The sequence below is a fragment of the Cydia fagiglandana genome, chromosome 2 (genome assembly GCF_963556715.1).
Source record: "Cydia fagiglandana chromosome 2, ilCydFagi1.1, whole genome shotgun sequence".
Lineage (NCBI taxonomy): Eukaryota > Metazoa > Arthropoda > Insecta > Lepidoptera > Tortricidae > Cydia > Cydia fagiglandana.
This window is the reverse complement of record NC_085933.1, coordinates 9,375,292-9,402,291: the sequence shown is the minus strand read 5'-3', so window position 1 is coordinate 9,402,291 and position 27,000 is coordinate 9,375,292. Positions and strand designations below refer to the sequence as shown.

Below are 27,000 nucleotides of genomic sequence, written 5' to 3'. Positions count from 1 at the left end.
CAAAATTGTCGAGGAAAAAAAAGAGCATTTTCTACATGCTAAATGCACTGCGCCCTGAATCATAGAAGTGAATGGCAACATGGCGGCTTAATATCAATAATAGACATAGATTTTATTAGATAATAAAACTGTTTTCAAGTTGCCTCTATAAAGGGTTGACCCCTTTATAGAGGGCTTTATAATGCTCACATAAAAGTGTGTTTTAACACTTTTAACCGATGTCATTCTTAATAATGTTTACTGCGAATATTAATGACTTGTAATGTCAGGCAATTTTTTTAAAGTAGGTAAATTTTTTTTCGAATTTCAATAATTGCGTACACCTACTTGGTATAAGTTGATAAGCTAAGACGTTTTTGCACATTTAGAATAAAAGATTTGTCCAAAAATAATAATATACGATTTATTTCTCCATTTTGCAACGAGCTCGCATATAACCATCGATTTTTACCTTGTGGAGGTTGGTGATTCCCTCGTGACGACCAGCACCAACGTGGCTCCGCTAGCCTTGAGCACCTCCACTGCATAATAGTGGTCTACATCCACCACTGACGTCCCGTTTACGGACAGCACCTTGTCACCAACCTGAGCCAAAGAGATCAAGTCAGATTACCTGTTACAATGGCTTCGCAGCATACCTGACCGGTCAAGGATTGGTTCGTGCGTGGGAGAGATGATTTTAAACTTATTGGAATATGTAATGTTATATATTGTAAAACGCTAGGAATGAGTTATTATAATGCTATTGACATGCAAAATTAACCTTATTCTACAAATAAACTAGAAACTGAAGGCGATTGTCTAGATAGCTTATTTGATTTTTTTTATGGAAGTCTCAGTTAATATTTAGAGAAAGCGGTTTCAGGTTATCAGGTTAAGAAAGCGTTTAATTTCCATTCATAATGCTCTTATTTATTTGTTGCTGTTTACTTTAGGCAATATAAACATAGTGTCAAAATTGTTTTCCATTCGTCTCATTGGATGAGAAACAGTGAGTGTCAATACAGACCGTATAATCTTGTTTTCCTGGTTCCCAGTTAATGTAATGGGTCCTCTACACGATGGGCCTTCGCCGGCCTCTCCAAGGGACGCATTTATGCGTTAGAGGGAGCAAGTGATATTGCTATCTCATTCTACCGCATGGCTGCGTCCCTTGGAGTAGCCGGCGTTGGCCCATCGTGTAGAGGAGCCATAATGCTCTCAACCAGGACTCAAGGGTTACTAGTACTCACCCTAAGGCCCGCCAAGTACGCGGGTCCGTTGGGAGTGACCCTGGATATGAAGATGCCGTCATCGTCGCCGATGTAGGGCGTGGAGCCGCGACCGCCCGCTATGCTGAGCCCGAGTCCGCCGGCGGCGCGCGCTATGCGCACTTCGATGCATCGCTGCTCGTTCACCAACTGAGTGACGCTCTCGGCTCGGTCCGATACTGATTCACCTAAAAAAATACACTTTGTTAATTTTCTAGTACCTATCTAATCTAATTCCCTTAAACGAGCAATTCTGGTATATTTATTTATTTATTTATATGGATATATATATTTCGGGGATCGCTAAAACGGCTCTAACGATTTCGATGAAATTTGCTATTTGGGGGTTTTCGGGGGCGATAAATCGATCTAGCCCGGACTTAACCCTGGGAAAACGCGCATTTTTAAAATTTTTATATCTCCCAGATATTAACGATTAGTTACTTACGAGTGATTTTCTTGCACGTATATCTGTATTCATGTTCATGGCTAAGTATGAAGTAAAGATTAAATACCTACAATTTTGTCTCGGTCATATGTGTGGTTTCAGTTATAATTTATGCATTTCAAAAACCGAAAACCGTGCTCCATATAAAGTGTTTGTGTAGGTAATGTGTAATCCAACCTTAAACTTTTGTATTATAAGGGGAGATAGTTATTAAGGTTTTTTAAAGCTATAATGAACCGACGTTAATATAATTAATGAAAGTTATTATAGCTTCATGTGGTTCAGAGCTCATCAACACTTTCACAAGAAATATGACATAATATTAATCTAAATAGGTATATCGTGATCTTTACTCATCATAAAATCAAGCTTATAATTACCGTATATTAACTGTTCTGATACCGTAAGTATCTATCATTAATCTTATACAGGTTGAAGCATATCTGGTCTAAATTGATAATATCATCTATATATGTATGGCGACCAGGAAGGGACAGCTCTATTTAAAAGAGGCAATGAACCGTAACAGTAAACAGCCGATCAATAATAAACTGGAACGTCGAAGATACAGACACGTTATCTCGTTTTATGCACCGACCATTGTTTCCTAACGAATTTCATAATACGCAATGGAAAAATAGTAATTAAACTGCATATGCGGACGGACTAAACAGTTATATAAATGCTTTAGAGAAACTTTGCAGAGTCAATAGGCTAACGAGCTTAATGTCTTTAGTCGGCTACTCTAATTGGTGCACTAATGTTAGACAATAACAGTGCAGCTATAGTGACTGCTATTGCAGACACGTTAAGCTAAATTATAACAAGTCGTAAGGTCCATTTAATTGATCGTGGGCGTTGTAAATGCAGCGGCCATTGGCGGTAATTATGGCTAAATTACAATAGATCACGAGCAATGTGTCAAAGGATGCATTGCTGCATAATGCAGTGTCACAAGGTTACCATGCGATCACGAACTATTTCGCCACGACATTGAGCGACAAAGTTCACCGAATGAGAAAGAATTTGACTTTCACACGTCCAAGCTTTGGCGGGGCAATCCCTAAACGATGCCATTAGGTGTATACGTAGATACATCCATTGTTACGTTCTCTCCGAGCCGCTTTCGGCTACATTGACTGATGCTTTTAACGTTACAATATGATTATGTATCGGTCAAATCTAATGATGTCGATGAAATAAAACGACTTCGAAAATATTTAAAGAGTCGTCGACGTTTGGAATGCTTCGTTAATTTTGTTGGTAAAATCAGCTCTAACTTGAATATGAAATGATCTGACGCATTGTCAGAGTTGTTCTCACGATAATGATACAGTTGATGAGATAAACAAACATAGGGGCAGTGAAATCATGGTCCAGGCTCATCGGAGCCGCGTCCCGAGTAGTATTCTCGACAATAGCCAATCAGTCACGATACTTTCACCCCCGGATCATCTTAATAGAATAATAACGCAACTGTGCATTATATTTCCAACTGGTCGTGATATCACTGAGGCCCACTGAGGGACTCGTGACTCTCGTTTTACAGTAGTCTTATTTTAATGGGAATGCTGTTTCCTAGGAATGGAGGTAATTTAGTTTCAATCGAAATGTAACGGACAGGTGAAAGTCTGTTTCGGTGATTTAATACAGTCTACCTTATCGAGTATTTGCACAAGATTACACGTGTAGCAGAGATAAAGTGCATATCTTGCGATTATATCTTGAGCGTTCATATGCTGCGGCAAATAGCGCTCGGCTTGGGCTCAATTTGCGTAAATAACAACACGTTGGCTCAACATTCTCTTTGATACGTTTTAATGTTGTAGTAATAAACAACGGTAAGGTACAGTTTGAAGCTATTACTTTTGATTAGAACCAAATTGGGATTGCACTATAAATTCACTAAAATTATGAACTAAATAAATAACAACTATCAACAATTTTCTTGAAACAGAGAAAACAAGTAGATCTGATATGTATTCATAATGACAGGATATAGCCATAAACGTTTTGTAACGATTGAAGCTTGCTTATCTAAATTAATTAAAATAACTAGGAAATTGCAAATTACACTAAAATGTTAACGTGTACCTAATGAACTCGGTCTAACTGAGAAAATGCAGCAGCAATGTGAGAACTTACAATTATGATGATTGAAGGTAAGAGGCGGGCCGTTAACGTTAAATTAACGCAGGCAATTCGATTTAATGGCAGGCGGTGAAGCGTAATGGGGTGTAAGTGTTTACTGTGAGAAGTTTCCGCTACCCCGTAGGTTCACCGATCAAGGAATCAAATCAGGTAATATTTCATTATATTAATACTGGAGCAGAGTGCATATTCGTTGGATTACCTCTCGAAGTTTGCTATGCGAGTTTTGTGCAGTATAAAGATATGTTCAATATGATGTTTGAATTATAAGTTTAGGTGTGTTAATCGACGTAAAACATGGATTTACGTTGGTTTTTGAATGTTAATTTCTTGTTGGTTGCAGCAACAATGACGGGATAGTTGTAATAACACCATTAACACCAAAATACGAATGACTCCATGTACAGCTCATGTGACCTACATAGAACTAAGACCCTTTATATTTACTTGCTGACCGTATAAACGCATTGATATAGCACTGTTAACATCCCATCCCATTAAAGTAAACTCATTCACGAAAATCATGACCTTGGTAGGAATTTGTACTCTCCTAAATTGGGAGATGACACAATCACTAAAGGCCTACAAATAGTAAATGAGGATAAGTCAAGTAGCGCACTTGAAGACGCCAAAATAAAACCATCTATCGAAACACTGCAAGTTACGAAACAACGCAGAACAAACAACATAAGTCTTGCCTAAATATGTGAGCGATGACCGCACAGACAAAGTATAAGATTACTGTTTCACCTTCATTCGGCGACATGGCTATTAAGCAGGTTCTCTTAAAAACATATTACATATGACACATTGGGCAGAAATGGCAGGCTATTTTAATATTACTGGGCACGAGCCGTTCTATGCACTGGTACCGGTTGGCCCACAATGAGAATTAGCATATTTGACAAAGTGTTTTTGCACGAATAATACTGTGTGGTATTTTATTGAGCTAGATTAAAAACTGGAACAACGGTTTAAAGTGTTTTTATATCCACAATCTCAGTAGTCACGCGAAAGCTAACAACTTGTTTTGATAATTTGCACCCCATATCTAAGGTGGTAATATTTATACGTTAAAATGTTGTAATGAGCGTGAACTTCCATTAATGAAGTCCATTGCATTTTACATTTGGTTTACGATTCCTCGCCGCCAGGTGGTGGGCGGGTGGCCGGTTTTATATAAAACAACAGATGCTCTGACCGATCCTTTGAAGGATGTTGCCCCGGTTTATACGACTAACGGTGCATAATAAATATTTACATGACACATATTTTTATAAAATTATGCCAATTTAGAATACATTAATCAATCCACATACTAAAGCTATACTGGGGTCAAAGTTATTTTTGTTGGACCACAAATACTCGTTAACACTATTGTTTAATGATGGCCATTATATAAAACAGGTAGCTTTCTTGACCTTTATTTCTATACATACACACACACATATCACACAGAACACTGACAGGATATATTAAAGAAAATTATGTTGGTTACATTGACAGATTAATTTCAATACGCCATTTTTTTGTTCACCAAAACCAACCAAAACAATAAATAAATTTCCGGGTAATTCCAAGATAATTTTACTATATTTGAAGCTGGATCTCTTCAGGGTCATTCACATAACATTCGTCTATTTATGCTGATTTGCAGGTGGTTTGGATAGAAACATGTCGAGCGATAACAGACTAAAATAAGGTGAGTGACCTGTTATAAAACGATTCTGGGCAAAATACTTAATTAAGTATTTTATTATACTAAATGAAATTTGCGTTTCAATTAATTTATTTTGAAATAAAGTAAGGAACATATATGTACCAAACCTATGTAATTAATGAAATATTATTTCCATGTAATAATTTAAGACTGGTTCATAAAACATTAATGCACTCGTAATTGTTTCCGAAGGGAAAGTGCACTTACGCTTTTTCCTTCTTATGACACCCATTTCCTCGTTTCAGGCAGTCCTGCCACTTCCTGCTATAAGCCGGGCTAACTGCGGAAGCGCGAACACCGGCTCCGATAATAATATCTATAATCTAACGTCAATCAACTTCAAGCACTAGCCAGTTAGTCCTAATGCATTCCAGATCAGTCATTGTCCAATTTCAACAACAAAACAAAAATGTAGTACGATTCACTAAAACATAATTATAAATTAAAGTTTTTATCAAAAATCAACCAAATGGTAATCGAAGTTTTGATCGTAAATAAATCGATTAAATATATCGTGATCACTAAACCGGGATACATGAGCGGCGTGCGCGCGCGCTGCCCGAGGCGCAAGCGCTGACGGAATGCGCGCGCAGCAACCACCTCTGGAGGCTGTGGCGCCGGCGCCGCGTCCTCTCCTCTCGTATAAAAATAGAAAGTCACAACCCGTACACGCTCCTTTTATTTTTACCCTGGCATTACCCGGCGATTATCTGCATCGGTTGATCGTATCTATGTATCAAGCGCAAGAACACTTTCAATTATATTCATCATCATTCAGAATTGAAGAAGACAGTGAATGTTGTTTCATCACACCATGAATGAAGTGGCAAAGTAATTTGATGAAAATTTTGAGTTGTTTCCTTATTTTGGCCGGAGATATTGACTTTTAAGTGATGATTTTGAATAATAATTTAATAGCATTCATTTGGATTGGATTTATAGTGTTCAATAGCAAGCATTTTCCTCTCGTTGGTGCGGTGAAAAATCTTCCCGAGGAGCACAACAACTTTGCCTCCTTGTTAAACGAGTAACTATTTAATTAGCATTTTATAGACGCAATGAAAATCAGAAGCTAAAAGGATTACTCGGATCATATAGCCGGTTATCACTTGATCTGTAGATATTTACGAGTAACCGATCTGTAATAAAATTGTTAGATTTCTTAAATACCTACTTAGGCACGTATTTATTTAAAGAGCACTAAATAGGTATGTGTTGTTTTATTTATTGACAAGATAGCTCAATAAAACACCCATCGATAGTTTAGGACAACATTATATGTATATCCAAACTGTTGTATGTTAAACGGTGATTGATAATCCTATTTAGATGCCAATTCATTTCAAAATAATGTAAATGTGTAAAATTTTAACTCTGATTAATTAAATAGACTATTTTTTTATGGAACTCCTTTAGAATATCTACAGATATTTGCTTTAGAAATTACTTTCAAGTAATGTATTAAATTAATATGTAACTAACCTTCGATGCAATATTTATGAAAGACCGAGAAGTTAATCTCAATTAAAGAGGAAAATTACTACGGGGTGAACAGATTGTCGCCAATGCGCTGTATAATTAAAGTTAATTTCAGAAATCGCGTTAACGCAACAGATAAACTACAAGCCTAGCAATTAGTGAATGATGAAGAAAATAAGAAAATGTTCGACACGGTGCGTGCAATCTGAAAAGCTTAGCGTATTTGCCGAGCAGGATATGCCTTTCAGCTTTCCAATTGAAGAAACCTTATAACCGGTGGTCCACATACTGCACCGTGTTTCATATGATTAATATATGCAAGGATGCCAATCAGATACGGCACGCTTCGTAATGGATACTACCGCGACTACTTAATATCATACTGTAGCAAACATGCTTGAGAAAGGACAATTTTCACCGTGGTAACGTTTATGCATCTGCGATTTAAGTAACGGTTGCGGTGATGCAAATCTTGGAGCTTGTCACACGATCTGGTTTACCGTTATTTTTAAGGTGGATACTAAAATTTATAGAAGTGTGTTTAAAGCTTTGCAAAATTTTATAGTCTTTTACGATTCAGCTATTATCATAAAGTTAGAATTTATTGTTTGTATGAATTATACGGGCCCTTGGATTGGAGAAATCTAGCTTCAATGCATACGTATAATGAGATTTATTATTGATCATATTTGAATATTGTAATAAATCAAAAGCGGCGGACTATGGATCATTAAAATTTTGTAGTTTTTTAACGGAATTGTAATAATAAAAACTCTAATTGAAAATAATATTTTGGGGATAGTCTAATCTAAACATGTAAAGGCTTTATTCCAAAACGTAATTTTAACTTTGATTATATTGCCTTACATATAGGTAAGTCAAGATTCCAAATTCAAAAACGAAACTATTGATTCTGGGACCTAGGAGAGTTATAGTGTACTACAATCAATAGGTAATTCATGCTACCTTAATCTAGACGCGCGCGCGCAGTACACACATTACCTGCCTAAGTTTTACACTATCATGTTCGCAAGATATCGTGTTGTCGACTCGCTTCAATAACTAATTTCACAGGTTCACTTTCGAAGTACGGGCCCGCAGCGCGGATGTAAAACCACAGAACAGCTCCCAACGTTGATTGTTTGTATCGTACCTAGACCTAGCCGCTGTCAGACCGCAGGGCTGGCTGTTGAGCGAGCCAAGCATAACATATTGTATTGTAGATAATTTATTGCATACTTAAAACACGTAGCTATAGGGGTACTTAATCATGTATTTTAAGAAAGCCAATTGACGTAAGTTTAGTATAAACATTTAACCGTCATATAAAAAGTTTCTTGTATCCAATAAAAAAATAAGTGTTCCGTGAACAAAGTTTTGTACGGAACACTAAAAACGACAACCCTAGCTTGCTGGCTCTCATGGGAGTACAATGGGAGAAATTCAAGCTAGGGCTTACCAAGTATCATTACATTTGATTGATTTAGGCAGATGAAATGAATTAGAGAGGGCTTGACGGACACAAAAGGCGAGATTAAGGTGAGTCCGATTTAAGATTACTCGTCCGAGATAAAATGCCAACGTGAAGCTAATAGTCGTAGCTGATGTACCTACCTGCTTTTGTAGTTTGGACTACGGAACTAAAAATAGTAAAAGTCTGACGTAACTGTTTGGCTGGGAATTACAATACCTAATTATAATTATCTAATAAATAAAGAGCTGTAAAGCCAAAAGACAATATCTTCTACTTTCACGACGACGTCAATAACACGTCAAGCGAATAATGTAAAAAGTTAACGAATCTGATTACGTTATTTATGATAAACTAACTATGCAATACTAAATTACAATTCACTTGACAGAAGAGAAACCTTGATACATATAGACAAACGGTATCAGTTTAAAGTATGATTTTGCCTCAGGATCAGTGCGAGGCGGTGGCAATATCTAATAGTAATTTATGAGATGGCACAGGTGAAGGCAGGCTCAAGTAGGCCGGTGTTATTATAATAAAGCCTGTGGGTTCACAGTGCCAATCGTGGCCGGCTCCTCTCTATCGGGCATCGGCGCACGACGCACGACCGCGACGCACGCGCTTCCCGCGGAGCCAGCCGCACGTCACGTCGCCGAGCCGTCCGAACGAACCTCATCCGATACAATTTATCATCCCGCAAGCCTGAACAACTGCTCTCGTTATTACTTTCTATCTGATAAACGTCAATAGAATAAAATTACTATACAGCGATAAGTTTTGTTAATAATGGTATCGTTAGAAACGAATATTACATCAACATCGTTTATCGTGAACAATCTTACAAAAAGTAATGCGACGCGAACTTTCCAAAGACTGAAAGTTGACATAAGAAATATAAGAACAGTACTGTCATTGTTGCGCTATGAATAGATACATTACACGTACCTATTATGCCACATACAACCACAACACATCAGGTTGAATCGGTATGCCAAAAAGACGCCTATTAATTTGCGAACGGCCTTCGAAACACAACAACACATCCGGAATAACTTTTACATACTCGTATCACATCACATACCAAAAAGATTGCATCAAATATATCAAGCGGAACGAAACATAACGGTACCGATTACTTTTTATTTTGTTATTATTTCCATCATTGCCCACGGCGTCTTTGCAGATGATATGCGAAAGAAGGTATTTTGAGGAGGTAATGTAGACTACATTGACAACTGTAAAACTATAAACTTCCACACTTGTTTTTATTCTATAAATAAAGCATACCTAATATTTTAACGTATAAACCTATAATAACATCACAACAGTGACTTTCACTTGCAACAAAAGAAAGAAGGGATAAAAATAGCACAGCGGAATGTCATGTCACGCAAGTGCCTTACTTGCTTTAAAGGTGAACTCCATCATCGAACACATGATGCCGCGCACAGCTGATTTCGTGACTGCCATGTTTAGAAAATATTTTTTTTAAATAAAAATATTGAAATGATGCACGATTTTATGATATTACACTTTAGATTTAAGTTTTTTCGTAAAGGGTAAATGTATCGCAGCGCGGTGCGTAGGGTACTGAACACGGGCGGGACCTGCACCTGATATCGGCTTGGTTCAGTAGAGCGCACCAGTAAACTCGGGAGAGAGTGCCTGCTGCAGCTATTGTTGTCCGTCCCGAGGGAGGGTTGGCCTAGCTCTCGTCCTACTTACACCTATTATAACATTGACCTTCACATGTTTCACGATCTCATTTTCTATTTCGCTTATAACTTAAGTAGCAAATGACACATGTATAATTTCGTCGGTTATTGTAAATTCAATGTAAATAAAAAACACTTGCATTGGGCTAACACGCGTATTCGGGAAACGAGATAATCACAAGATCTAGAAACGATATAGAGATCAACTAGATTTTCATTAGATATCGACTAGATGTGACTTGGATATCTAAGTCATAACTTGTCGAAATCGTTCAAGAGGACCTCCAGAATCGCGGAAACGTCAAATTTGACATATCTATCTTACAAATATCTTTAAATTATCCATATCGTAACTTGCTGAGGTCTAGTAGAGATAAATACATTTTCAGAATCGAGCCGTTAGATTATTCAACAAATTATGGAATATAAACAAGGACTTTGAAGTCAAACATCTCAGAATTTAATGTTCAAACTAGCTTTCTAAGAGAAATCCTGCATGAAGTAAATGTTTAAGTACCTATGTGCAATGCCACTGAACTTGTTAAAACGAAAATAGCTTTATATCGTTAAAATACAAGTTTTTCATTTACATACCGACTGCAAACGTTAGGAAGGTAATGAAGTTCATGCTTCCATAGAAACGTCAATTGGTAAGACTAGGTAAGGAAAGACTTTTCATTTTTAGAAAAAAATATACCGGTACTAGAATGCCATAGATGTCCTGACAGAGAAAAAGATGTGTTGTGTGTGATTCTAGTTAATAATGTAATTGTAAAACATAGAAGATATTCCGATTAGTTGAAATTTCTCCGCAGTCGGAATTGCTCCCCTCACCTTACTACAAATAAAGTCGAGCTTTTAAATAATTTAAATGAATAAGACATGTAAGATTTTGCGACTCAACATACCGTAACCGTGAACAATAGTCTGTTCACTGATGCGGACCCGTCTTGGCCCGGACCTCGCGGGCAGAGTGTAGAGGCCAGGCTCCTGCACGTTCCGATACTGCGGGTACAGCGGAGTGCGAGGTAGCGTGCCGTAAATTTGAGCCGCCGGATCACTCTCGTACACACTTTGGTATCGCGGTACAATATGTCCATCGGAATGTTGATGCCTGGGATTATAAGATCTGACCGGCTGAGTGTAATCTATGTACGGGTCCCCGCGATCACGGAATCCATTTCCGTTGTAATTCTCTTGTGGGTGATTTAAAACTTGCAGGCTTTGCGTCGGATATCCCCTTTGATTAGGCTGTCGTCGGTACTTGTCGAGAATTTCGAAAGATCTGTTGTGGGGCGGTTTGAAGCGGTCTATAGCAAATATTTCACTGACAGGTAACTGTTGGCTGTTGTTGCTTGCGTTGCTCCGGTTGCTTCTGTTACTACTTCTTGCACTATTTCGACTTAGTGAACCATCACCGCGAATACTCAACTTTACTTCTAATCTTTTATCTTTCATATTTTTATTATTTTACACTTTCACTGTCTTTTAAAAAGTTATTAGATGAGCGAAATATGGATTAAGTCATGATCATCTTTGACATTTAAAGCGCCGCTATTCGATATGCACTCTCTAACACAAGAACAAATTAATTATAACTTACGGCGATTATTGCACAGCAAAGTAACGTATCAGGCTGAAGAAAGTTAATGGCGTTTACAACGCTCTTCATGAGTGATGAGTAATGACCCCTGGTGTATTAGTAAATAATCACAAGCTCGAAAGCACGCTCGCCGTAGTCAGACTTAATTGAGGCTGAGGTACCTACAGAGTTAACCGAAACACGATTTTTAGACAAAGGCACTGCCAATTCTCGGCGAACCGATTCAGTCTAGACAGGGAACAATAATAATTTAAAAGGGAGAAATCGACATATATCGTGAGACTAATCATCAATTACGTTTCCCCGCATACATAAAACCTGCTGACACGGTTAATTGCCCTATTAATATTTTACGGCAAGAGGTTTTTATTACTTGTAACCTGAATAAGAAAATCTAGATACCAACTAATTTAAAAATCCATATTTATAACAATAGCTTACACAGACAAGCTGATTCGTGATACTGGTAAAGTGTGCACGATTTTTAAACACGCAATTTTTGGAGGGCGTCTGTTTGCCGCCAGAAATAAGTTCAAATCACGCAACCACTGAATCGAATTAATAATACATTTCAAATGTTTATCTTCCAGTCAATTCGAATTACACAGTTGTACTTCCAACTGCCTAGTGGACCAAGCGGCGTTCAACTGAGGGAGTAACGATTCGCATTATTATTGGGACTGATAAGATATGTCGTCAGTTCAATATTTAGTATCTCGAGCTCGAACAAACAAGAGTATTCAATTCCCTAAAGATACGAGGATAGTCATAGCTATTGTTTGTTAATCGTAAGGTTTTATAGGTTCAATATGTGTGGCACGTGCTGGGATGTACTTGTGTACTTGAACAAAACCGTTACCTTGTGTTTTACAGCATTACTGGGGCAAGGCTAAATTAAACAGACTCACTGCTAACGAAAACCCCCGATGATTACATTTGCACTGTACCACGGGCATATATCCAATTAAAATGGCGCGATCCCTAGCTATTAGAACTAGAACCAATTCGTGTGTGTGCTCTAATTACACCTTCCCTCAAGCTTAATTAAAGTGCTTAATAAAGAAGAAAAAATATTTAAAAAAAAATTACGAAAAACTTATTATACAGATGTACAAGTTAAATCAAATTAGAGACACCTAACTGCACGCATATATAAAAGCATAACGAATGTGTGTCAGAGAGGATAAGAAATATGATCTTAATCTGCTATCAGATGGGCGTAAAATGCAAACGTTTCGTAACGATGTGTGTTATAGTGTTGGGAAACAAGTTACTGCTTGTGAATCAACAGGTACTTTTTTATCTAAGAATGACCACAGCGGCGTGCAACCGAGCGTAGTTCAACAAAGGCTTGTTAGCATAGGACCTCCGAAATTAGAAGAGGACTTCCTTGATCCAAGCGTGGGAAAGCTAACTTAAGTTATGATTTCTAATATAAATCCGAGAAATCTACTAACGCATACCGGTAACCATTACAATTTTATTTATGTTTATTGTTAGATCCCTATTTTACTATTAGAATCCACACTGTAGAAATCACATATTTAGGAATGTTTCATATCAATAAACATTTATATACTATTAATAAATCACCAATGATTTGTGAGAAAAGAAATCGCGTTAGTCGTAAATAATCAATAACACTACTGGCTATAAAACGTCGTTGTCAATGTTAACATGACCGCGTTACAGATCTGTGGTACATTTTACGTCATATATTTTATTATTGGATGTTTTATAACTTTGCTTACCAATGCTGTATACGGATTTGATTAAACTGCGGTTGCAAGCAGAGTGAAAGTCAGGTCATGTAAGAAAAAGGAACCCTCAATTTAAAAGGAAATAGACCACATCAACGCTTCCGCAATTCAAGGTAATGATGGTAAGAAAATGGCAATGTACAGTCCGTGTGTCACTGAAGAGTATGTCATGCTGTGTTTACCAGTACGGCACACTAACGACATAACAATAACTGAGCTTGACCTTCATACATCGTCGTAGGTGCGAGGTTTTTAGCAAAGTGTAAAACATATTGTTGAGGATAAAATACTCATGAAATTAAACACAATGATTTGCTTTTAACACTTTACCGATACAAAACACACAGTCAACAACCGTCACAAAATAAAAACACAGACTGACATCTCAGTTTTGATCAGACGTAGGTATTCAAACCGAGAGTGAATCATTCACTGGCAACGTATCACTTGGTTACACATCACCTAGTTCCTACAGCTAAGTGAGTTGTGTGTCACGCGCTACAGACTGTCGTATATTATTTTCGCTAGTTAGGGTTGGAATCAGGTACAAACGGCACAGGTGGAACGAATACTGCGGGGTTTCATTCAGCGGAGCGAAATGGCACGCCGAGCGCGGTAGATAAGCTGATAACGTCGCGATAGCTCCTTTGAACCGAGAATGTCAAAGATATGTATACATTTTTCGCCTTCTTACTGTGGAATAAGGTTCAAAAGTGTTAAATTATCTTTGATGCCCATCATATCCACAACGGACGCAAATGTTCGTGAGCAATACTTTACACGGCAATCAGTATCAGGAAGCACCACTGAACAAACCTACTTGAAGTTTATTTTAGGAACCGCTGTATTTATGTGCACAGGATTTAACTTCTAACTTTATGGTGCATGTCGTCGGATGTTTAAGATCAAGGACCTTCAAAACCGATTGCAACATAAGAAAATAATGAGTTTTAAATGTATGTTTGTATGGAAGTGAGTAGGCGCCATTCATTTATTACGTAAGGCGATTTAGGGGTAGGGTCGAGCATGTCTTATTAGTGTTCCTTACAAAACTTTGTTTACGGAACACTTATTTTTTTCTTACATACATAGGGGGTCAAAGCGCTGGTGGCCCAGCGGTAAGAGCGTGCGACTTGCAATCTGGAGGTCGCGGGTTCAAACCCCGGCTCGTACCAATGAGTTTTTCGGAACTTATGTACGAAATATCATTTGATATTTACCAGTCGCTTTTCGGTGAAGGAAAACATCGTGAGGAAACCGGACTAATCCCAATAAGGCCTAGTTTACCCTCTGGGTTGGAAGGTCAGATGGCAGTCGCTTTCGTAAAACTGGTGCCTATGTCAAATCATGGGATTAGTTGTCAAGCGGACCCCAGGCTCCCATGAGCCGTGGCAGAATGCCGGGATAACGCGAGGAAGAAGATACATAGGGGGTCAAAAACTGGCTAATTTTGAAGAATGTGAAGAAGAATAAGGTGTCAACAAATTTCTGTGTCGTTAAGGATTTTCAACCCAGTAGGTAGTCGGGTTAGTTTTTATTTATACTTGTGACATAATATACGGGTTGCCTTGTAGATAAAGGACAAGCTTCTAATCATTGACTTTCAATGATAATTAACTCTGACCTGTTCTAAGGAGCCTCGACAGTGATTAGAATAGCTTCTAATCACTGTCGAGGCCCATTATTAACAGGACATCCTATATTATGAGGCACCGATATCAAGTAACAGGCGGTATTATACTTAAGTATGTATTAAGGGATAAACCAAGTTATGACTAAGAAGCATAACAGTCCCTGACTTGGCTTCTAGCGGCAGCACGACACTCACACGGGCTACCATAAAATAAACAGATCAACACGAGTTCGAGAGCTACATTTCTCACAAAAATAAAGAGATGGTGCATTGTGACGCGAGAGTGACGGCTCGATCGAGCCCGATTTGCTTGCGCTCGTGATCGTTAGACGACCCCGCATGGTCACGACCGTGTAAAATAATGTCGCGAGCATGCACTAATCCACGGGCAGAGCGTGCACTACCGGAAGATTGGCACACGTAACCCAGTACAGGTGGATTTCTAACCAGGACGTAGTTTAAGTAAAAGGACCCAAAGCCACAAAAGCTTGACCGATTTTGTTTTTAGACCAAAGGTTACAATTACACACTTAAAATTGCATGGTTTGAATCATTTTTACTCAACCAAGTTCTACTATTCTAACACTCACCATCAGGCATATCTTCAACATTTTCATCGTCGTCAGTCTTCTGGTCATCTTGAAGCTCTCTTTTTTTGATGGCCTGTAAAATTAATGTTGCTTAAGACCCATTCCAAACTCTTATCTTCGAATAGAGAACACGCCAGGTGATTTCGACCAATTGAATTTCGTCTAATAATGAGCTTAGTCAATATGGTATGATCATAATATCACAGTACACAAGCGAAGTAAGCCAAACAGAATGCAATCAAATCTAAATTGAAATCTCGTGCTGAATGTCGCCGTATCACGTCTACGCATCTCACCCGAGCGAGCCATCCTCCAGCCGCTTTCAAGCACCTCATTTTAATAAGCACCGATAGCGTACACTTCGGAAATTGCCGGTTGTTTATAGCAGATTTATTTAACACTACACTGGTATTGAGAAAGCGGCACTTCACTTATCGATTAATCTCGGTACACGAAGCATTGTTACGAGTTGGTTCGGCACGATGCGGAGCAGTCATTTCTGCGCTCGCGGAGGGTCTACCGAGCGAGCTGCGGCGGAGCCGAGGGCCCGCGCGCACCAGCCCGGAACACCGCACCACTCCAGCAATTACCCACGGTTGGGTCGTGCTTACAGAAACGGAGCGATTTGTAACAAGATTTACACTGTACTTGTTCTATGTTTTGTTTTAGTTCCTAAGTGCAAAAGTAGAAAAGCTTCGCGATAAGAAACCGCTTGGCCTACACTGGGAGTACACTGAGGATTTTCGAAGCTTATTTTTGACAAGCAGGTATGTTACCCGCTGCGCTAATCGCTTTGTATTAATATGTTTGAAGGCGTAGTGTGCGAGAAGCAGGTCTCACGGCGCTATTGTTTCTGCGATTCACCGTCTTACAACAATTTTCGACGCGGCTAGCGCGTCCGCTTTTACCTCTCCGTGCACTATCACTTATTTACTTTGAGTTTAACACCGGTACTATTTCAATGGATAGCTCACGATTCTATCTGCAATAATTGTATCATGAAACATTAATTACATTAACCTTTGCAAAATATACACTATGTACACGGATGCGTTTAAGCTAACTTCCAAGTTTAGTAACTTTTACTCCTTTTACATAGCTTACGTAAGCTCAGTTATTACAGAAGTTAATATTTAATTATAAAAACAGAATTCGTTCCAGTGCTTCTGTAAATTTAATAATAGTAATAACAGAACACCTTAAACTTTCAGTGCTTACTTTCACTTTTATCTAAAATAACAATACACGAAGCTAGCACACGCTTTTTCCATGCGTAAGTGCCTGCTGTGATATGTGGGATTTTTAATTAGTTGAAACAATTCGACAGATATGTACCTATTTAAACTGGTACACAATATTCTTTAGGTAAGTGATCATAAATGAGAACACCTAGATTCCATAAAGTTAGAGTCGCTTACAATTAGTTATAGATAGGTAAGTACTTATTTGGGGTCGAAAAGTGCTCGAGTGGAGACCACGGACTAGCAAGCGCAGCGTAGGACGTCCACCCACAAGATGGACAGACGATCTTGTTAAGGTCGCCGGAAGACGCTGGATGCGGGTCGCTTCCAACCGGCACGTATGGAGGTCCAAGGGGGAGGCCTATGTTCAGCAGTGGACGTCTTATGGCTGAGATGATGATGATGATGATGAAGTACTTATTTGAAATATGGTTTTCCCTCGTTAGAAACTTTTATCAAACGGCAACAGCAGAAATGTACGTTGCTATGATAAGCTACTGATTGCAAAGACGGGAAATTATGCCGGAAACGAATTGACATTCGCAGATATCCTTTAAGCGAACTGATACGTCCGTTAGATAACTCGCAGCGTAGATCTAAGTAGGATCCGGTTTGACTGTACGTGTACACTCGTACAGAATATGATAAATCGTTTTGAAACTCTCAGTGTGAAATGCGTTCAACGTATAATGTCTGCCATTACTCAACAAAAAGAAAGGTTAATTAATCAGACAGTTAATTACTATATGGGAGGCAACAATAATGCTAAGAGCTTTCATGCGCATGCAATATTAATTTGTTAGAAAATTACTGTAATGAAGCATAATGTGTATGTTAGTGCAATTTACAAGAATATGCCATAAAAGTACAGTAATAGCATTCAAGTGCGGCTGGGCTAGCTAGACCGCAGACTGAAAAGCTATAATTTAGTATTCATTCACGTGATAATTTCGAGGTATAGTAAATAGTACCTATTCTATTATAGGAACTCCTTGGTGTACGGTCTAGCTGCGCCCTTCAAACAGCTCCCTAACGAGCGAAACCTAGTTCGCAAATACTCTCACGAAGATGGATGTCTTGAGTTATCTATCCACATATATTACCGTCAAGTTAGAGCGCTTTACGTCTCTTTGATAAACAGATACATTTTGCTCCGCGTATTGCTGTACGTTTGCTCCATTAATGTTACCACCATTTCAGTTTATTTTCTCAAGAGCGTCTCATTAACACGGTAGTGACATCTATTATGAATAGTGTAAGTATCAATTAGCATCATTAGGGCGCCATCTCATTTGCTCGCAAGGAAACTACACTTGTATTTACAATGTGGGAAAAGGCGAGTAATTTTGCTCATTAATTATACAACTATCATTAGTGCCCGTGGGCGTAGCCTTACACGATGAGTAACTGAATAACTTTACAATCTTCAATAAAAGATAATGAGAGGCATATATAGACAGAGGTCCTAATTATGTTTACGAGTACATTCTCCATCTAATTTTCCTAAAAAAAAAACATGTATAACATATGACATGATGTTTGCGCTGCATGTTGCTTGTAGGGAATATTGACATCCAGCATATGAACGTGCAATGGAGCTACAAGTAACAACAGTAGCTACACTGAGCGGCATGCACTCGACACAGACCCATATTTACCACATCTTACTAGGCCAGATGCATCATTACCAAAATGAATAAGAATCGTCTAACAAATATAAAGTAAAAAAAAAACTTAAAAACAATTGATAAAGGAAACATTGTGGCTATTGTATTCTTGGCGAGACATGAATGCTTCCTACTTATTGCAATACTAACGATAATTAATCATTGTTATAAGTTTAAATTCTGTGGGAAGCTATAGCCTCAAAAGTGACACCAAGTTATAATTAATAGGTTCTCAAGACGCATAACCATCCATATGCGTCGTGTGGACAGTAACAAAAGAGATATCACTGCCTTCCGCGTAACATCTAATCAAGATCTTCACAAAAATTCGTTACGATTACTCTGTTAGAGACGAGTATTGGTGCCAATTTTACGGTAGTCATTATAGTCCGTTTTTTTTAGCATTAGAAAGAACTTCGCAGAAGTTCGCTAGTGGTTCTAAATCTGGCACTTTTAGCGGTAACAATTTGAAGTAAATTATATGTATTGACCATGCTACATTAGATAATTCAATAATTATTAACAATAAGCGAGCCTGATAAAAACTGCACGCTTTCTTCTGCGGAGTTCTTTCTAATGCTAAAAAAAACGAACTATAGTCATGGACCGACGTAATCATTATGCATCCACGGTTACATGTTTACACGTAGGATTTACTTTAAGGGAGGTGTGAAATACTAGTTTTAGTTCGGTTTTTAGCATTCAGGATAAATATTTCTTGTCATATTTTTTATAACCTGAAAATCGAATACTCTTAAAAACAACTACTGTTTATAAAATGATAGCACACCATGGAGTTTCAAGAACTGACCACCAAGACTGTTCCCTAGGCATGCTTCGACGTGAAGGCACGTCGAAGTAAATAAAATAAAAACTAAGCATATTCTAATAATGATTTTACACCACCTCAATAAGTACTAAAAGATCTTTCACAATGGTATAAATATATTCAGATCACTGAGTAGGTGGTATCAGAGCAGCTAACAACTTTCGGACCAACCCTCGTATACATACAAACACGGCAAAATAAATACCTAACAACTACTTGTAAAACAGTATAAAGGTTTTAAAATTACTTGTATGCTAGGATGGCCTACACTACACTATTATTATAAAGAAATTTATAGTGGTTTTTGGTTGATGCATCCGGCCCGTGTGCGGTGAGTGATACATCTGTTCGGTCGGTCGCACTCGCACCTGAGCTATGAGGTCTCTGGCGCGGCCCGCATCTATCTGGTTGACGCGTTTGTTCTTGAGATGGTGCGGCGTGTCGCGGCGGTGCAGGCGGCCGCCCGCGTCCGCCGGCGCGGCGCGCTCGCGCACGCCAGCCCGCCACGCCACTCGCCTCGTACCTCTCTGCCCAACCCATACAACCCCCTTCATTTTCATGTCTACTCACAATCTCGCAGAAACTCGTTCAATAGAAATGACCAAAATGTAAACTGATCAGCCGGCCTAGCCATAGTGACAATCGTTATCGCTACGACAACGAAACGCTTTGTGCCTCTCTATCACTCTTCCATATTAGTGCCGTAGCGCGACAGTGACAGTTGCGCACGGAGCGTAAGCGATTGCCATGTTGGCTACGCGGCCAGGCAGTAGGGCCTTAAGTAGGGCTTTAAGTTTCTACAAACCTGTTGAAAATCTGATGATAATACAATTTTTTACACATTTATTTCAGGTTATTAATACTTCTGTGATATTGTCAAATATGTAAAAATTTTGGCCCCTTCTGTTGAACGTCATTTTCGCTTGTCGATTTCAGTGCTCCTAACTAAAAGATCCTAATGATGAATGAATAGAGTTATACAGAACGCCAGAGTCGCCGTGAACACCCCACAATACATTAATAAATATTATAGGACATTCTTACACAGATTAATTAAGTCCCGCAGTAAGCTGAAGAAGGCTTGTACAATAAATATGATTCCATAGCAGAAATAAATATAATGAACTTTATCAACTTAATCTCCCGTCGCAGACATGTCTGGGAAAACATGTAATCAAAATAATGACTAGGCATGACACGGCACTTGTCATTACCATTATTTTTCTCTTTTTGATAATCCTATTTCATGTCTTCAATAACACACTGCAATAATCTTAAGAAATATATATAATAAAGTTATCCATTATGTTAATAAACCTCACCCAAATATATACCATACAAAGTACCTACTGTTATATTCAACTTACTTCTTTGTTAATACCTATATAAATCTTCAAAGCACCGCTTCCCTTGTTGTCTTGAACGCTAATTCAATATTATTTAGACATTGACATGTTTTTTCTTTACTTATAACTCATATGAAATAATCCCTTGCTTATAATGTACCACGATTTGGGGATTTTATGGAGTCATTCCTAAAAATATTAGCGTTCACGCAACAGGACATTAGTTTGTTAAATTAAGTACTTAAGTAGGTACCACAGACAAAACATCCTCCAGACTGAGCATAGTCGCGCTACCCTCTCTGCCACGCATACGGTAAATTTACTCCATGTTCGAGTCGAAAGTGTCTTTGTGTGACGTCCGTGTCTTTGAACGGACCAATCACGGCACGGGACTTCGCTCACCTCGTCCCGCGCACCCCCGTATTTTTGGCATCATCGGTTTCATGAAATAATTGCTCTCAACTCCGTCTAGAGGTTTCCCAGTCTATGGTAGGTACTAAATCTACGTGACTACGGTAATTGTACATTTATGCGCAACAGTGATTCTACTTAGTTAATTTTTTGACAGTCTATTTTTTGACAAAGACAAAATTAAGTTTTCGAAATCCATAATAGTATCATCAAAATAATGTGACCAAAAACTACATCGATTAGTTGATAGTCCATGTTTGATGGGGTTGGAAACTGTCAAAGGTTTACATAGATGGCGACAGCATAGGTTTAACCTGTCTCTACTATTGATACTATTCGTAGTTCAGAATGGAAAAACCTATGCTGGCGCCATCTGTAGAATACTTCGACCGGCCAACCCCATACTATAAACTTGTCTTTGTGTGGCTTTCGAGACAAATACACTATCACGCATAATTGCACTTACATTACGAAACAACCCACAGCAGATGATTATTGTTGGGTAGCGTTCGTTACCTCGAGTTCGTCCGAGTCATCATCGTTCTCGCCTTCCGAAGATTCCCGGCCATCGACCGCGTTTTGGTCGTCCTCTTCCTCTTTAGCTTGCTCTGTGGGCGCTGATGTATGCACCGGCTGTGTATCAAAAAGCAACCGTGTAAGAACTTAAGTAATAGCAGTTAATTTGATGTACTTATGTGGTAAGTCACAGTCAGTAAGTTTCTTAAAACCTTGCAGCACTAAGTCGTAAGGAAAAACACGCCCCCTTACTAACGCTTCTATCAAGAGAGAGAAGAGAAGAGTTTTAATCTAGGGGGCAGCACTTACGATTTACATTCGTCATTAATTAGTTGGTCATCTATTTAATTACTTTGACATATTAATGATAAAATAAAAAAATAGAAAAAGGGCGATTTCTAAAATAAATATTGAAAACCTGATTCTTTCAAATCTGGACATTCTTGAACTCATTCTTGATTCTACTCAGAATCGACAGCATTCTCCATCCCACCATTAAAAAACATATGCCCCAAAAAGTCAATTCCATTAAATGACGTTTTAGTGTGAATTATATTTTCACTTTTATGTGATAAGAAAGTACATAGGTTCAATTTTCATACACTTTTTTGGGTCATTTCTTCTATCAACAGGATTGATAATGCTAGTGATTCTGTGTTGAAAGAATCCAAAAACACCAGGATCTGTGAGAATCAGGTTTTCAATATTAATTTCACCAATCGCCCGAATACTAAGGAACAACATAGTTTACTTACTTCGACAATTTCAATGGGTATATTATGCACGGCCTCGGTAGGCGATATAGGAAGTCCGTTGGTGGTAGGTGCTTGTGTTTTGGGCATCTCCTCGGACTGAACAACTTCTGGCGATCGGCCTGCGAGCAGCTTGTGAGCCTTCGCCTTGAGGTCTTTCGGGTGAGGTGTGTTTTGGCGAACGAACGGCGTCTGCAAATCAAATTCATAGTTAGCAAAATTGACACTTAAATGTCTGTGCGAGCCCCATAGCGAAATGTTACGGCAAACAGGTTAAATGCTCGGAATCGATGGGAAGTAAATGTACTTCAGTAGTGATTTATGAATGAATTCATTCACTAGGCACACCTGAGGCGTACACGACTCTAGCCAGACTCGAGTGTGTATTTGTGTAACTATCCGCGCAGGTAGCCCGAGGTAAAACGGGTCTCGCACAGTAAGTGTTGATTATATTAAACAAGTTGATGATTCTAAAGGAAGAAAATACATTATCATTGCTCACATGCACATGCAAATAAGCTGTTTGAATTATTGCAAAAATATTATGAGATTAAAACGATTTTTTTAAATTACAAAATTAGTTATGGGCGCTATTCCCCCAAAATTAAATCAAAAATATCAGATAGAACGTGTAATGTACTGTTTTATTAGGTCTTGTTTATTTCACTAATATATTCAAATGATATTTCGTAAACCAAAACCTTATACAACAGGACTGTCGTGTAAAGTATTTGTAGACGTTGCTGGAATGTGAGAAGGTACGATGACGTTGGACCGAAAAAATAATAATTGACACTTAACCTAATAAGCCGTAATGCAATAATGTGTGGAGGCGGAGTGAATTACAGTACATGATATCATACGCCACCTCTCCTTGGCGGTAACACGACGTGTCTCCTAGATACCAAGCTAATCTACATTAATTAAGTGCAGTTTACTTAGTGCGGTACGGTACTACTCAAACTCATACTCAACTAAATTTGAATAGTGTTCAGAGTAATTGATACAGAATAATCGTTACTAAAAAGTACTACCCTAATAAAAAAAATCATAAATGCTATTGTGTGTCCTATTCCATTTTCGATGATTGGTTAGTCATTGTGAGCACGGAACTCGAAGGTAGTATTTAAAGTAAATGTGTGTGTGTTTAGAATATTCACAACATTTATATATTACGTTAGACTAATTAAATAAAAACTAATCTCTAATTGCATTTCAACGTGATAACACGAAATTACAAGAGGCTTGAGGCGGTAAGCGCATTCCGACAAATATGAGTGCATTCACAATATTTTATTATTCTCATTATATCGCCGATGTAGCTAGAGGACTGTAGGTATAATGTGTTGCTTTCTTAGCCCAAACACACTACATGGCAAGTAAGTAGTAGGTAAGTAAACTTTTTGCTTTTTCAGGCCGATGTAATAAAGTCGAACGGGAGTGACCAATGAGTAATGGATTACGATCCTCGAGCCTTTGGATTAGGCTAATAACGTCACCGCCTTAGTAACGTGCAAACAGAGCTGTCGTATACGGCTCAAGTACAAGCTAAACAACTGGCAGCTATACGAATTCCAGTAACCCTTGTATATATGTACCCGTTTCTATTCTTAAACCTACTTTCATTTCCTTATCTTTCTGTATAAAATTAAAGATGTAGGATAAAATAAAATTACAAGTTTCATTCATCAAGGACTTGAGACGATTGTGCATGCGAATACTGAAGTAGGTATGTAGAGTAATAATACGTTTTCTTTTTCAGAATGGGGTGGCAAGACAAGGGACGTAAGTTAAATGGGCATTTTCATTTTAATTTGTACTTTTATTATGTTTGTCACGCCTTTTCGTTTTATTGCAAGCGGTATGATGTTTGGCATTGGTCTTCAGTTACGTAACGACCGGTAAACGACCAAGGTACATGTTTAAATGAAAACACCCAGATATTTGTGAATGCACTCGGCAGGCGGTTTGCCGTGTACCTCCGCCAGGTTAGTAATAGAGGAGGACAGTCGCTGCAGCGAGGTCCGGCGCTGGGTGGTGACTAGCTTGCGCACTACGTTTATAGGCCGACGCAGGCCGAGCATGGCCTGGGATGCGAAAGACTCGGAAACGGTCGCTTCTTCGCTGTCTTCCTGTATCGATGGGACCTTGAAACGAAACATCTTTTTTTCTACGAAAACACCGTTTCGAAGGAACTAAGTCACATTAACTAAGCTTAACGTTAAGTTTCTGATACGGGGATTACTCACATACTAAGTAAACAGAGCACATATGTAAAGTATTACAGCTGATTTCATGATGTACAATATACAAATAAAAAATTTGAAAGCAAGAAAATAAATACATTCATTTTATCCTCTATTTCTTTTAAATTCCTTGTTCACGTACTTAAGTATGGGAATAAAGTACAATGTCGGCTTTAAAGCTATAAGTTGAGAGTTAGGACTTTATAAAGTCAGACCGAGAAAAATCTGCAGTCATTTTGATAGTCCACGCAGTGCAAGTGTAATTTTAAACGTCAAACTTCTATGAAATTATGACGTATAAATAACACATGCACTGCGTGGGCTATCAAAGCAGCTGCAGACTTTTCTTGGTCTAACTCTATCTACTTTATTTCGTTCTGTGGGCGACCTAATAGGAATGCACGAAGATTAATATTGGTATGTAGGCGCGCGCGTCATTTGACGTCTTTGGCAGTCAAAAGGTTAAAGTTATTCCTACAGTCGTTCTAATATATTGCGACATCGGCTATCCTAAGGGCCACTTGCACCATCCCACTAACTCAGGGTCAACCGGTTTAATCGTTAACCCAGTGTCAAAAAGTACTGGTAACCATGGTAACTCCAGGTTTAACCGGTTAACCCCGGGTTAGTGGAATGGTGCAAGTAGCGCTAAAGGGTTTACAACTGTATCTTATAATATAATCAGATTGTAAATGCTTGCAGCAGTCTTTTGTTTTTTTTTTATGGCTGCTGTTTTTACAAACTTTATAAAATATTTTTTTTATTCATAATCTTTAATACCTTTGACTTTGTGCTAGAGATCGGAGTAAATACATGTTGCCCCAAAAATAGGCTGACAAAGATTTTTACCGCGCATATTTATTCTTGATCATTTTACTATTAACAAACGTTTGCATTTGTCTATCATAGTCAAAGGAGAATATTTTGAAGATAATACGTTTTGTTTCCATTTAAATCATTAAATCATTGTAGTTTTTATTTCAAATGACATTTTGAAAGACGTTTAAGTAAGAAAAATATTCCTAAAAAATTTAGTCTGCGTATATTGGCCCATACAGGATGTAATACTTATTAACATTTTTATAGTATATTTCATCCATAGAATGCGTAACAAGGTAACAATGAAATGTATGCCAATATATTTTAAAATAAAAAAAATAAATCTAGTTTTCGGTACATAACACATAAGTGACACGTGGATGACGTGGACTTATAATATATGATGATTATCATTGTGGCTAATGCTGGCCATCATAAAGTTACGATTTTATGGATACCGTGATAGGCAAAGTGGTAAAGAAAATAAAACTTAATGTACACCAAACAATAATAATTTATTGCACATATACGGATATAAAAATATACTTTAAATAATAATAAAATTGTTAGAAAAATAAGTAAAACATAATGTAAATAAATTTCCACAACCAGTCAACCTTTAAATGACAATTCTAAAGCATGTTATACTTAAGTAACGAAACATTTAACATAAATCATATATACCCTTCAAACTCATGCACAGTTGTGTCGGTATATACACAACCCAAATTACATTTTCGTCCTAATCTAAAGCTACTAGTAACGAGCTTATTGCTATATAAGCCCTGTGCCGTGTACATCTCCGTGAGACGCTTCTGAACCAACAGCGTAAATCTATGCATCTCTTTCTGATCGTGACGCCTACATTGTGGAAGCATAGAGGTAGGTCATAGCGGAGCGATTTGTAAGCGTGTGTGCTTTTGAGAGATTTACGCGTACAGCGGCAGACGGTCGCCATCACCAAGTAACAACAGCAAATGCTCACCTCTCTCGCTTCGGAGACGTCATCCGTGAACTTAACGGAGTGCGTGCGTGAAGCCTCCTTCTCTTCCCAGTCTTCGCTGTCGGAGTCCCGCTCGCGCATACTTGTGTCTGGCGAAACAGATGATCTTAGCATATTTGGATACATGTTAAAAATAATATATAAATGAAATATTTTTTAGCTGTAAGTAGATACTACTGACAACATAGGAATAAATACTAAGAAACGTTAAATAATGTAGGCGCAAATTTGACAAGTAGGTAAATGGCGCTGTACGGCGCCGTACGTTTTATGGTAACTGGATTGACATATGTCAGCGCTTGATAAACTTAGCTACTATTTCGAATTTGGAACAACAAAATAAATAT

The 27,000-nt window shown here is 38.2% G+C and overlaps 1 protein-coding gene and 1 long non-coding RNA gene across 11 annotated transcripts in view; one reads left to right on the top strand and one right to left on the bottom strand.

Moving 5' to 3' along the window:
• The window catches only part of LOC134675522 (protein lap4), a 99,259-nt gene that overhangs the window by 35,152 nt on the left and 37,107 nt on the right, over nt 1-27,000 (bottom strand). For 8 of the 10 annotated variants that reach the window (XM_063533814.1, XM_063533831.1, XM_063533788.1 and 5 more), the window contains 7 exons: nt 26,636-26,742; nt 22,589-22,777; nt 21,834-21,950; nt 19,929-20,087; nt 15,824-15,896; nt 1,233-1,438; nt 452-585 (listed from right to left, as the gene is read on the bottom strand). In XM_063533814.1, coding sequence (XP_063389884.1) covers nt 452-585; nt 1,233-1,438; nt 15,824-15,896; nt 19,929-20,087; nt 21,834-21,950; nt 22,589-22,777; nt 26,636-26,742 — 985 coding nt within the window. Of the gene's footprint in view, nt 1-451; nt 586-1,232; nt 1,439-15,823; nt 15,897-19,928; nt 20,088-21,833; nt 21,951-22,588; nt 22,778-24,564; nt 24,799-26,635; nt 26,743-27,000 lie in introns of those variants that run through there. The other 2 variants (XM_063533845.1, XM_063533802.1) reach the window with 2 other exon arrangements.
• LOC134675577 (uncharacterized) lies at nt 3,735-6,237 on the top strand. The gene is made up of 2 exons (XR_010099771.1): nt 3,735-3,860; nt 5,815-6,237. It is a non-coding gene; the product is annotated as an uncharacterized LOC134675577 (long non-coding RNA).